The 12,506-nt window shown below is 29.8% G+C and overlaps 2 protein-coding genes across 2 annotated transcripts; one reads left to right on the top strand and one right to left on the bottom strand.

Moving 5' to 3' along the window:
- Positions 1-732: 732 nt before the first annotated feature.
- On the bottom strand, positions 733-2,547 carry LOC130441875 (la protein homolog). The gene is made up of 2 exons (XM_056775701.1): positions 2,128-2,547; positions 733-1,906 (listed from the first exon to the last, which is right to left on the bottom strand). The coding sequence occupies exons 1-2, from the start codon at positions 2,540-2,542 to the stop codon at positions 1,191-1,193; spliced, it is 1,131 nt and encodes a 376-aa protein (XP_056631679.1). The 5' UTR covers positions 2,543-2,547; the 3' UTR covers positions 733-1,190.
- Positions 2,548-2,767: 220 nt separating this feature from the next.
- Positions 2,768-5,351, top strand: LOC130441879 (translationally-controlled tumor protein homolog). The gene is made up of 3 exons (XM_056775704.1): positions 2,768-2,988; positions 3,110-3,368; positions 5,029-5,351. The coding sequence occupies exons 1-3, from the start codon at positions 2,961-2,963 to the stop codon at positions 5,258-5,260; spliced, it is 519 nt and encodes a 172-aa protein (XP_056631682.1). The 5' UTR covers positions 2,768-2,960; the 3' UTR covers positions 5,261-5,351.
- Positions 5,352-12,506: the final 7,155 nt, after the last annotated feature.

The following is a 12,506-nucleotide window of genomic DNA, read 5'->3' as shown; positions in this document are numbered from 1 at the left end:
CTCCAGCACCAGCCTTGAGAACGCCATTTCGGAAGTTATAGCAGCTCTGCTATCTGAGTAAATTGAGATTACTTTGTTCCTGTGGCATCAATTGAGTATCGCCTCCTGGAGCAGTCTTTGTACAAGTGGCTCCATTGTTCAGTATAGCATACTTGGGTCACCATTCCACTGCTCCCTCTCAGTGATGTGTGCCTCCAAACCCTTATTGTCGTAGGCGCCATTTGATCAATGTCCATCAAAATGATTGGACATTCCATGGCCTGCGTCCAGATTTATTTAGTCTCAAGTTCCTGACCTCTTAACAGATTTTAACTGGTCCTCCTGGTTGGAGGTTGAAGGTCGAGTCAATCTAGTCCATTAAGCACTAAACTACCACAGTAGCCATGACTTTTTTTCTGCGCGCCACTGATGTTGTGGTGTTTGAACCAGGTCTTGTCAAGAGCACCGGCCAGAGCATAGCCATCAGTAGAAACCAATGCTTTTGGGAGTAGTTGGTTCTTTGGTACCTGTTTGCTCAGATCCCTGGGTGGAGGAGGATGTCAGGGTCCCTGCTCTTATAAAGCCTTTGAAACCTAGTCAGATTTCCTGTAGGCTTTGTTTGCGACACCTGATTAGGGCTCACATACAATTTATTCCACGGCATAATTGCTTCCACTTTGGCCTATGAAAATGAGCTGTTAATTGGACTGGATCTTTAAGGGGGATAAATCATATTAGTAGTAAATGAAAAACTATACAAGATGTAAATTTATTAATAAAAAACATTTTGTGGAAAATAAAAGGGCTGCTTCTGCTAACATTAATTTGAGAAAAACTTCCAGATTAAAACTGAATTATGTCACAGATTTCTCTCAGCTATTATTAGCCGTTCCTTCAATAGAATTAATGAAAATCCATACTTGGGAAATGATAACGTGATATCACATTTTCCTGTAACTCCCAACATCCCTTGAATTATTCAATTAGTACCTGGGATATTGTTTATGTTCATTTAACTATTGGACTCCCAAGTATAAAATAAATTTTTTTTAAGAAACTACTTATAATAGTTGACAAAAATCTACAACCTAATCCAAATTCCTTGTATTTTTCTCTAAAAAAACATGATAAAAAAATATCATTTTATATAATACATCAGTACAAATAAAAATAAGTTTATAAACAAGTTCATTATTACAAATATTGTAGTTTTAATCTACTTTTTTAGATTTTGAATCCTTGTTATAGCCACCAAAATTGCCTTTACGTTTCCTGTTATTTCTTCCACCCATTTTCTGTTTCTTCCTGAATTCAAGGATGGCATCTGAACTCTTTTTAAGGTATTCCTCTTCTTCTTCACCTTCCAAAACTTTCAATTTCAATTTACATTCGCTTACTTCAAGTGTTGCGTCAGTTACTTTATTAAAGAATTCCACAGCATTATTTTCAGCCGGAAAACGCAAATAACCTTCTAAATCACCTTTACTAAAATCTACAAATTGTACTTCAGTATCACCAATTTCTTTAACTTTATCTTTCAGTTCTTCCCTAGTTAAAGTTTGGCCCTGCTCGATTCCAGAGAAATGCAAAACAGCTCCTTTAGGAAATTCTAATTTTTTCTCTGACTTTTCATCTGATTTAGATTTATTCTCCTTTTTGTTTTTCTTCCTTTCTTCAATTTCTTTCTTTTTGTCGTTAAAATAATCTTTCTGGAATTTTTTTATCAATTCAGTTTCTCCATATTTAATACTTTCGAGATCAATGAATTTTTTACAGGATTCAACATCTTTGAAAATCACAAAACAGGAGCCTTTAAATTTATGATCTTTAGTACAACGTTTATTACAGGAGGCAATTGGACCATATAGTTCAAAGAAAGAGACAATTTTATCAAAGTCTTCATCTAATGGAAATCCTTTGACATAGGCTAAAAATGAAATTGAAAAACCCATATTATACCAATATAAATTATTTTCTTAATAAATAGTCTTGATTTCGGTCTTTATCAGTTGTTACCTGTTTTCTGTAACTTAAGTCTATCAAAAAGACCAAAAATCGAGACGGTTTCAATATAATATAACATAAAGAGTTGTAAAAAATTAAAGAACTTATACTTTTTTCAACTACTTGGAGAATTAAATAAATTACCTGTCATATTCATGAGTTCCTTACGACGTTCATCATTCAATTCTGGTAAAGGTTTTTCTGGATTACGTCTAATTTTCTTGTGATCTTCGCTCACTACCGCAATTTTATCTTCAGATTTTTCAATGGCTTTCGCTATTACTTCTTTGTCCGTAGATAAAGCGGCAAGCCGTTTAAACGTTAATAAAGTCTCCAGAGGCACCCATCCCTCGTCTTCTTTAATTTTTTCTTGCAAGAATTTATCTCGCGGTAAATTTATGTCCCCAAAATAGTATTCTATTTGCTTAATAATTTTCGCTTCTAAATCGTTTGCCATGTTAAAGTTTGTAATACTACAGACAGTTAAGAAATGATTTAAACTGGCTATAAATATACACGTGCGGTAAACGATATTAGCATAATAGGTTAACTTTGACATATGACATAAACGTTTTCAAATTCCTAAAGAGTACGTTCAGTAAATGAAATTTGGTAATGATATCTGATGTAACTAACTCATGTAACTCAGAAGCAGTTTGTAATCATATAAATAAATTACAGTATAATAAATGCATGCATAATAAGCACGAAATAGAATTAAAATATTAACAAATAAATAATTTTACAATTTGTAAGACCCTCATTTTTGAGTGGCTCGTGTAGAGGACGTCCCGCTCTAAGGAAATTGTTGCTTGTATGACCAATTGCAATCGACATTAACGGAATTGTTAACGTCATGAACAACGAATGTTGGCGTCACTGATTTTTTTGACGACCACTTTCTTTTTAGGTGCTCTCTTTTGACAAGAAGGTACCATCTGTGATATTAGAAAGCAAAATCTGAATAATCCAAGAAAATGAGGATTTATAAAGATATTTTTACCGGTAAATATTATTCTTAATATTGTATTTAACTATTTTATATACATATTTTTGATGTTTTGCAATTTGTTTATATATATTTTCAAAGTTAAACTTTCCATTTACCATCTTTATTATTTTTTAGGAGACGAAATGTTCTCAGATACCTACAAAATGAAATTAGTAGACGAAGTTCTATACGAGGTATATGGAAAATTAATTCAACGTAAACACGGAGACGTCCAAATAGATGGAGCCAATCCATCAGCTGAAGAAGCCGATGAAGGTACAGACGAAGCTGTTGAATCTGGAGTAGATATTGTACTCAATCACAGGTTGTGCGAAACATATGCTTTCGGCGACAAAAAGTCTTACACAGCATATCTTAAAGACTATATGAAAAAGTAAGTACATCAAATTTATTTAGTCATTTTGCTTTTCTGTTTTGTTACATATTAGCTATTTCATAATTTCCAATAAATATTCCAAAACTAATTACCGTTTAAGTTTGATTAGCAGCTTGAAGTGTTTTTTTAGATGTAACGAAGTTAAAAATATTTTTTTATCATATACCTTGTTTATAAATATTCACATGATAACCTAAAATATAGTATGTCAAATTTCAATATATAGCATGAACTAATACTGAATAATATGTTTAAGTGTGTTATTCAGAGCAAATCATGCCAAATAAATAAAATCTGAATTATTTGTTTGTATGTCCAGTGTTTGATGTACTACTTCAGATTCTAACATAGGAAATAAAAGCAATTTAAATGATTTCAACAGAAATAATAGAAACATAAGTAAAAATAGTGCAGAGGTGAAGAATTGACGTGTTTATCATTATTTTTCTCCATATCTGGTCAAGGGTTAATAAATCCTCGATTTTTTATTGATAATAAATATCAACTTGAGATTTTTTTACAATTCCTGATGCTTTTTGTTATACACAGTGTCTAATTAAGTCTGAATCATCTAAGAATATTTTTTATTCTTAATTATTTTTCATAAAGTATTCCAAAATAATTATGTAAATTTGCCTAAAAAATTCAAATTATGCCAATTTGGTTTAATATTACACTTAGTAGAAGTTTTTACTTAAAATTTAGACAATGATGTCAAAAACATCAGATGCTTATTAATAATCATCGCTATTATAAAAGAAATGACCAGAACTAATCTTTGGTGTGAAAATAATTTCTTCCTATTAAAAGATAACAGAGATATTGCCTTTATATCCACATATATATAGTGACCAGACAAAAACTAACTTTAATGTGGTAGACCCTATTTAGTTCATGTTAATTACAGCTTTATTTGTTTTTATGATCACTCTAAACAATTTTGAGTTTTTTTTGAATGATTATATAAATTTTCAGATGACCTACAGATTTTATCAAGTTGATTTTACCATTTCTTCTAGATATGCATATTTTGGAAATGAATTTTCATATGATGACCCAACAATTTTTAATCATTAGATTTTAACATAGGAAAGAAAATATTTTAACATAAATAACAGGAATAGAGGTGTAGACTTTATTATTCTCTTAAATTCTCTCTTTGAGTAAATAACTATTCAGATAAGGTTTTTTTATTTGAAAATAATTTTTAGTTTAGTAGACATATAGTGAGCTGACTATTTTGTATTTGCAGTCAACTTCCTGGTGTATTAGCATCTTTCAGATTACTCTATTAACAAATGTTTTACAACCTTAGTCAAATTTCACAGGTGTACCGAGTTTGGTAAAACTTTTGCTTGCATAACCAACTTTAATTAGAAGTAATGAAATGTTGAATACACAAAATCAGACTATAATTAGATTAGATCATATTTACTCAATAGTTGTTTGCTGCAGATATTCATTATACATCATAATAGTACAAATCTAAGGGTCTAATTTTGATTTTATGACTATAAATATGAATTTTGATAAAGGTAATTTTGTATTCATGCTCATTTGCAAATATTTGAGAGCACACAATCTAAAACTCTTAATTTATTGAAAAGCAATCTTCCATATATAATTTTCGTCCAATATAAATATTAATCTCTTTCAGATTAGTATCCAAGTTGGAAGAAAAAGCACCAGATCAAGTAGATGTATTCAAAACTAATATGAATAAAGTAATGAAAGACATCTTAGGAAGGTTTAAAGAACTTCAATTTTTCACTGGAGAATCTATGGAGATTGATGGTATGGTAGGTTTAATGGAATATAGAGAAATCGATGGAAACTCTGTGCCTGTAATGATGTTCTTCAAACATGGCTTGGAAGAAGAGAAATTTTAGAGTCATTTTAAATTATTGCTATATTGTTTATTTAATTTATACTCAAATTTTTTAAACCTAATTGGATTGTAACAGCCGATAATCTCCTGCAGATGATACTCTTTATTCCAAATTTATGTCACCAGGATGTTAATACTTCAATCAAATAAACTGATTTTGCTACATTATTGATGATTCTTATTGTTTTATTGATTAAATACACCATATTGAACAACTTATTAAAATATTTGTGCTGATTCTAATGAGTTTGTTCCAGTTTGTTTTTCTATGGGCATTGATGGGGACAGATACATCTTTTGCTGATTTCATCTCTCACGAAACCTTTTTTGCATCTAAATTGTTCTATGCACTGAGCAGTACATATGAGATCGCAAGGTTGAGGATTTTTATTAGCACAGGTCGCATCAGGACAACAAGGTTTGCATCCAAGATATTCGTTTGGGGGTGCATCTGAAAACAAAACCAGTACATGTATAATTATTTACACAAAATTCGCGGTGCTTCATACACTTGACAGAAGCCTTGAATAAAGTCTGAAATGGTATTAATTATAATACAGAAGAAAGATGGGAAAGACTTTTTGAAACCATAAATGTAGAGGGAAAGGAGGATGGATTTTGGACTGTTGGTTATAGATGCCACAAATTTTAAAATAGGGATGAAAATAAGAGTTGAAATATTTGCAACACCAGAAGAGTAAATATCAGAAATATTACAAGAGTAAGACTGGTTGAAGTATAATATAGAAAAAAAGTGCAAAGTCAAAAAGTATAAATACATTTACTATGACTACGCCAATACTTGTAATTGCATCTCTTTTGGGGTGGATATGTACTAGTGACCTAGGGAAAGTTCAAAGGACCAGAAAGTATATAAGAAAATCCAAATCAGTAATTTTCATATTTAACTTAAGAAGGAAAATATTGATAAACTTGAAGAAAACTACACATAAAAGATAAATTTTATGTTCTTTAAAATCGCCTTTGAGTTTTTTGTGTAATTAGCAATGGTTCACCAATAGGGGTTGTTAAAGTGCAGTTTTTGAAAAAAATTTTCTTCTATTGTTGAACCAGTGCGAGTTATACAAAAAAACTAAAGCAATTTCCAAGAACATAAAATTTCCCACTAAGTCCATCAAACTGATATGCATTATAATAAAAAGTGAGTATTAGAAATTTGAAAAAAAATATTTTTTAAATAAATTTAAAACTTTATACGTATTTAAATTGTAAGTACTAAACTTTTTTTTCAGAAATGAATCGCGTTAATATAGAGGGATTAGAATGAACGACGAAGTCTGGAGAATTCGAAATAATAAAGAAATCGATGAAATAATATGCAATAAAACATCATCCAGAGGTAGGCCACATTCAAAAAGAATCATAAATGCCAGAATATACAAAAGTAGACTCAGTATTAGATCAAATTCACAAAGATTTATGAAGAATGAATGTGAGAGATGTTGAAAAACAGACCAGTTTAAAGATGCCAAGGCGAGCTGTAGTGCCAATCGTATATCTTTTTCTTGTTAGCACCAGAAATTTTTGAGAAGCAGTTTTTGTTATAGTGCTAATCGTATCACATGCCAACGACCTTGACCTGGTTTTAATACACTAAAAATCGACAATATCATCACTTGTATTTGTTAGAACCTGCAGTACACTTTGGGGTAACTTTAAACAGCTAGAAAGTGTATTTGGACAAAATTATTTTAACACATTGAGTGATCCATAGACTCTCTATGTACCTCAAAACAAAGTTTAACTAAAGATCAAACTAATTGGTTAGAGCAGCTGTGAATAAAATACAAATAGTCATGATGATCGCAACCTTCGTCCAAAGAAGAAAATTCTATACATTTCCAAACAAAAAAATTTATAAGTCTTACATTTATTAAAAAGAATGCAGTTAAGAAGATTGAAAGAAAAGTACTTACCTTGTGTTGATCCAAATACAGTGGTAAAATATATAATAACAAAAGAAATAATGATGATTTTCATTTTTATTATGATTTATTTCAAATGAATCCAGTATAAAGGATTGAATGTTCAAGAACAACGTTCAAGGTGCTTTATATATTCAGTATGAAAAGGTAATTCACATTAACCTACCTTTTTGTTGTGACGATTGCTTCATAAACAAATATACAATTAACATAATAATGTATAAATGTATAGTGCAGTGAAAATTTTACTTATTCTATGTAATTTATCGTAATACACGTATCTCCATAAGTCTTGGCCCTAAACTTTTACGTTTGCTTATATATAGAGCCCATTTTTAATGGTGTATCTCTCTCTTGCCTTTCTTTTCTGTTGTCTATTATCAGAAGAGGCTTTAGGGTAGTCCTGTAAATCTTCTTGAGATAGATAAAATGTGGGATCTACTTGTTGCTTGCTTGAATCTGGATGAAAATACAAAACATCTTTTAGAATAGAAGTAGTCAAGTCTTACTATTCAGATGGAGGAAGCCGCCATAGCAATCATTGGTGACACACTCTGTCAAAAGCCTATCCAATATTCATGAAAATAGCAGAGCAGTATTCTTTGTTTATTTCCTGTGTGAGTTTGAGGACATGCTTGTGTTGGAATCCAAATTGATGGCTGGGGATCCATTCCCGTGGACGTAGGTCTTCGGTTATTTTATGTAGGAGTAGTTTTTCAAGAAGTTTGGATATTGCAGACTTATTGGACGGTGAGATGAACGTTGCTTGGTTTCCTGTTTAACCATAATTTGTACAACTTTAAATAATTTTGGCCGGGATTGCATTTTAAATGTATACAACTACCAATTTTTTTGGTAATGGGACGTCTTGTGTTCATTAGATTTGATAAGGTTTGTTCTATTTCTATCTATTTTGTGACTTAATGACTGGAAGACTGTAGTGAGGTGATCTAATCTTAAACTGTTGAAAATATTCCAAAAGTATTAGAATTATCTAGAAAATGTTTGGAATACATAAGGCTTCAATAATTTATTCAAACTATAAATGTTTTTGGAATTATAGCTTATCATTTAAACATAGTTAGAAAATGTTTAAGATAACATGGTATAGAAAAATGTCAGTTAAGTAACGTCATTGTGTATTAAAATTCAGAGGCTACCTTGAATTCTTCATTTTGTTTTCAATATTTATTTTCGTTTAAAAGATGTATAGATTAATATTATTTTTATTTGTGGTTAAAGTTATGGGACAATATGGTAAGTATTTTATTTACAATGAACTAATTAAGGAATTTATTTTGAATTCCACCCGGGTTCAATTTATTCAAAAACTGCACTATTATAAACTACTTCCAATTCATCTAATACTTTTTCAGCATAAATTATTATAAACTACACAAATTTAAATTAACATAGTTTTTCATTTTTATATGTTATTGTGGGAGATAACCAAGTTGAAAAAATTATAAAAAGGGAACCAAGTCGAAAACAATAAAAAGGCATGTAATTATAGACTGGACTGATTCCTATCTATAGTATATAGAGAAAAGAAAAGAGCCTTTTATGGTATGAACCAAACACTTGTTTTCAGAAAATGTTCCATTCAATGAACATGAAGGATGTACTCCTTGTTGCCCAGATTCTACTTGCCAAAACAAGCAAACCAAACAATGTGATTATGAGGATTGTCCTATAGAATGTATTCCAGTATATAGATGTGATGAGGGATTTTTGAGAGATGAAATAAGTCAAATGTGTGTTCTTCCTAGAGACTGTCCTAACTATAATGTGAAGACATTAACAGAAGGAGATATTTGAAATTATGACTTTTTAAGTACAATATATGTGTATTAAAGTTCGAATTTTAGGTAAAGTGAGGAATAGTGAAAATTTTTTCTACATTTAAACATACCCATAGTGTAAAGTGAAGTTCCAACAACCATTTAAAATTTAAACATAATGACCAGTTTGTAATTTTTAAACGTTTAGATGGTACATAAGAATCAGTGATACATATGTAAATAAAACAAAACTAGAAATCTAAATTCTGAAACAGCATAAAAAATCCACATAATACCACAATCACTTGATCACATCAAATCTCATATACAACAATCAACAAATGCTCTCTGCACTATGTCGTTCTTTGTATCCGATCGAATTAATTCTATACACTCATGAGCTGGCCTGCACTGGTCCATTACAATACAGTTCCACCGCAGCAACCAAGAGCAAACCTAATAAACTGCTGCTATTAATATATAGTTTTAGGTTAGAATAGAATTATTTGCGTTTAATTGACAGCACAACCACAGAACTAGGAACTATTTTGTCAAAATACGCTAATATATCGGTGTTTCCATATCTAGAGGCTCATATTACAAATTTGTGAGCGGAGGGATACAAGAGAATCTAAAAAATTCCATATCGTGAAGCATAGTGTGGATACTATTCGTATATTCTTCGCGGCTCCTTCGCCAAAAATTGTTTTTTTTGTCCCGCGATAAAGGGCACGCAGGCGCGAACACGACAATACTTTACGGATTGCTCAGTCGTTCAGTAGAATTTGCCATGGGTGGTCGTGTTTTCGATAGCACGATTTTGCATACAAAATGAGTACCGTGTGGAATAACTAATTAAAACTCTCACTTATTGCATGTTTTCGTGCTTGAAACAGTGCGATGCTTGGATGCGGATAAGTACTGTAATAGAAATACCAATAAATGAATTGAGAAAGAAAAAAGATTTGCTCGTTTCAAGTTATAGGAGCTACAAAGGAAAAATTAAGAAGTCTATAAACTTTAGAAAACTTCAAGACGTACAAATAAACAGTTGCCTACCTTTATCATAATATAAATGAAAATCAAAATTAATTTAGTTCTGTAGCAGCTGTAAACACATTGAAGAAGGTTATAGTATAACATTTTAGCGCTAGATTTATCAACCATTCAAATAGAACTTTTAACTGACTAGTCTCACTGTTACCCACGCTCCCTTTATTGTAAATTCCTCCCGTAAATATTTGAAACAATTTACGGTTATTTATCAAGGTTAAACTCATATTTTGAAAATAAAAAGCAATAAGGGTATTAAGGAACAAAACAAAAAGTTAACGATTGTTATAATCTTTAATTTCTTACACATTTTAGGAAATTTTTACATTACAATTACCAAAATAAAATAAACTTTACTCTCATTTCTTCTATAATATTTTGTTTAACAGCTAAAAACACGTAAATACATGGATTTAAGAATAAAATGAAGATAAGCAGGGTTATAAAATTAAAATAGATTTTTATCAATATTTATATTTAATCATTTATTTCTAGTATCACTATACTAAATTTTTTAGGAATTTATTTTATATTTTTCTCACTATCAACAAACAATTCCGAAAAAAATTGAGTACAAATTAGTGGAATGTGAAAAGAAAGTTACAAACTTGGTAAAACTGGTCTTCGGATTGGACAACAATGATTTCTTCTCGAATCACAATGTATACTGTGTGTTTCAATAAGTTTTGATTATAAATTAAATGATTATAAGTGTTAAGAATAATTTTCAACTGATTATTTAATCAATTAGATACTAGAGATTGATTTCCATAGTCTAAACACACCAGTAATTAATGTGATGATATTTTGCTATATTTTGAGAAGGAATAAAAAGAAAAATACTAATTTAGTAGCATTGAATGAATAGTTTTCTATATTTCAATTACAGGCACATGAAATCTATTTTTTTATTGTCCAAGAAAAAATCAATTTCCTACATTAACGATACATTAATTGTAAGAATTCTCAAGCTTTTTTTAATTTGATGGAAAATGTTTTCAATTTTAGTATACTATTTATATTTCTAATGTTAAAAAAACCATTTGTTAACAGCGCTTTTGTATAAAGCTTCAAGTTCAACAGTTCAAAAGATATAAATAAAACTTGTTTGTTGGAGTTGGCCCTGATATAGGAGTTGCTCCTCTGCAAGGCTGGGGTTTTTGTTTATGATTGTACTGATTCAGACCGAAAGAAGAGAAAAGCTCCATCGTAAAAAAACTTTTTTTGTGAAGGTCTATTTGAAAAATATTAGAAAAAGAGGGGACCATGTCATCTTTGGTAACTTTTGTAAAAAATATAAAGTTACAATGATATCATAAAGAAATTATGAAATTTTATAGAAATATGGAGTGAAAGTTTTTGAATTGTGAATTATAGTATATAAAAGATGAAAAAATTATTGAACTTGTTCATATTATATCGATGTAGAGGGGCAATCAATGTTCTTATTTTAACAGATTTAGTGAATTCGAAAAAAATTCCATCAAATCTTCTCCTGAGACACTCCACAGTTTTAAAATCTCATATTAACAAATTTATAATTCTCTTCGGTTATTGTAAATGATTATAATTATCCATATAGACTTTTTAAACATTTTTTTATCAATATTTTCAAAAAATTACAATATTTAATGAGACCTATATCAATATTATTTAAATTTGTCACTTATTACAGTTTTTTATCATTTATTTAAATATTTAACATTTAATTATTATTAACACATTGGTTTATAAGTAACATGTGGAATAAAAAATGTATTATTCACCTTAAAATGATTCTACAGATTGAAAGCGAATATTTTTAATGTATATAGTCAATAATCAGTGGAAATTTGAAATTAACACTAATTAAATATTTGTCAACTGAAAATGTTCACCGGTTCAAAAGATATTAGGAGAAGACCATGTAACTTTTGATAAAAAAAATTAATTACTTAAAAGAATTAATTACTTAATTACTTAAATTACTTAAAAGAAATTTTATTGAAATATGATGTGAAAATTTGTGAGCTTCAACAGGACAGTGCTAAAGGCGATTGTGCATTAGTTATCTGTTTATCATCCTTCGGGTAGTAGTATCAGACTCTATCATTATGATTTATATAATTAATTAGCTTTTTCAAAACTAAATTGCTTTGATAATGAAAATATAGAGGTGTTTCCATTCGACATATAGCGTACTAAAACTATTCACATTATCACAGGTTGTATCCTCTTCAGAAACTGAAGGAGGTAAACAGTTTACCTTCAGTTTCTGAAGAGGATAACTTTGTTATCGAAACGCGCATCAAACAGTATAATTGAGAGTGTTGGTGTAGTAGTAGTAGTATAAATAGTGTGTTCAGTATAAATATCAACAACGGTTCCAGAAATTACAGAAGATTAAGATGATTAAATAGTATAACAAAAATAAATTGTCGTTGATCAATCTGTAGATTGCAAAAAAATCTTAGTAAAATGGAGTTTA

This window comes from Diorhabda sublineata, chromosome 3 (genome assembly GCF_026230105.1).
Source record: "Diorhabda sublineata isolate icDioSubl1.1 chromosome 3, icDioSubl1.1, whole genome shotgun sequence".
In the NCBI taxonomy this organism is placed as follows: Eukaryota; Metazoa; Arthropoda; class Insecta; order Coleoptera; family Chrysomelidae; genus Diorhabda; species Diorhabda sublineata.
This window is presented reverse-complemented; position numbering and strand designations above follow the sequence as displayed.

Excerpts from the sequence above, each read along its gene's own strand:
- LOC130441875 (XM_056775701.1), bottom strand. The coding sequence starts at position 2,542 with ATGTCAAAGTTAACCTATTATGCTAATATCGTTTACCGCACGTGTATA. Across the intron at positions 1,907-2,127 it reads GGAACTCATGAATATGACAG|CCTATGTCAAAGGATTTCCA; the intron begins GTAATTTATTTA and ends TTTCATTTTTAG.
- LOC130441879 (XM_056775704.1), top strand. The coding sequence starts at position 2,961 with ATGAGGATTTATAAAGATATTTTTACCG. Across the intron at positions 2,989-3,109 it reads TTATAAAGATATTTTTACCG|GAGACGAAATGTTCTCAGAT; the intron begins GTAAATATTATT and ends ATTATTTTTTAG. Across the intron at positions 3,369-5,028 it reads CTTAAAGACTATATGAAAAA|ATTAGTATCCAAGTTGGAAG; the intron begins GTAAGTACATCA and ends AATCTCTTTCAG.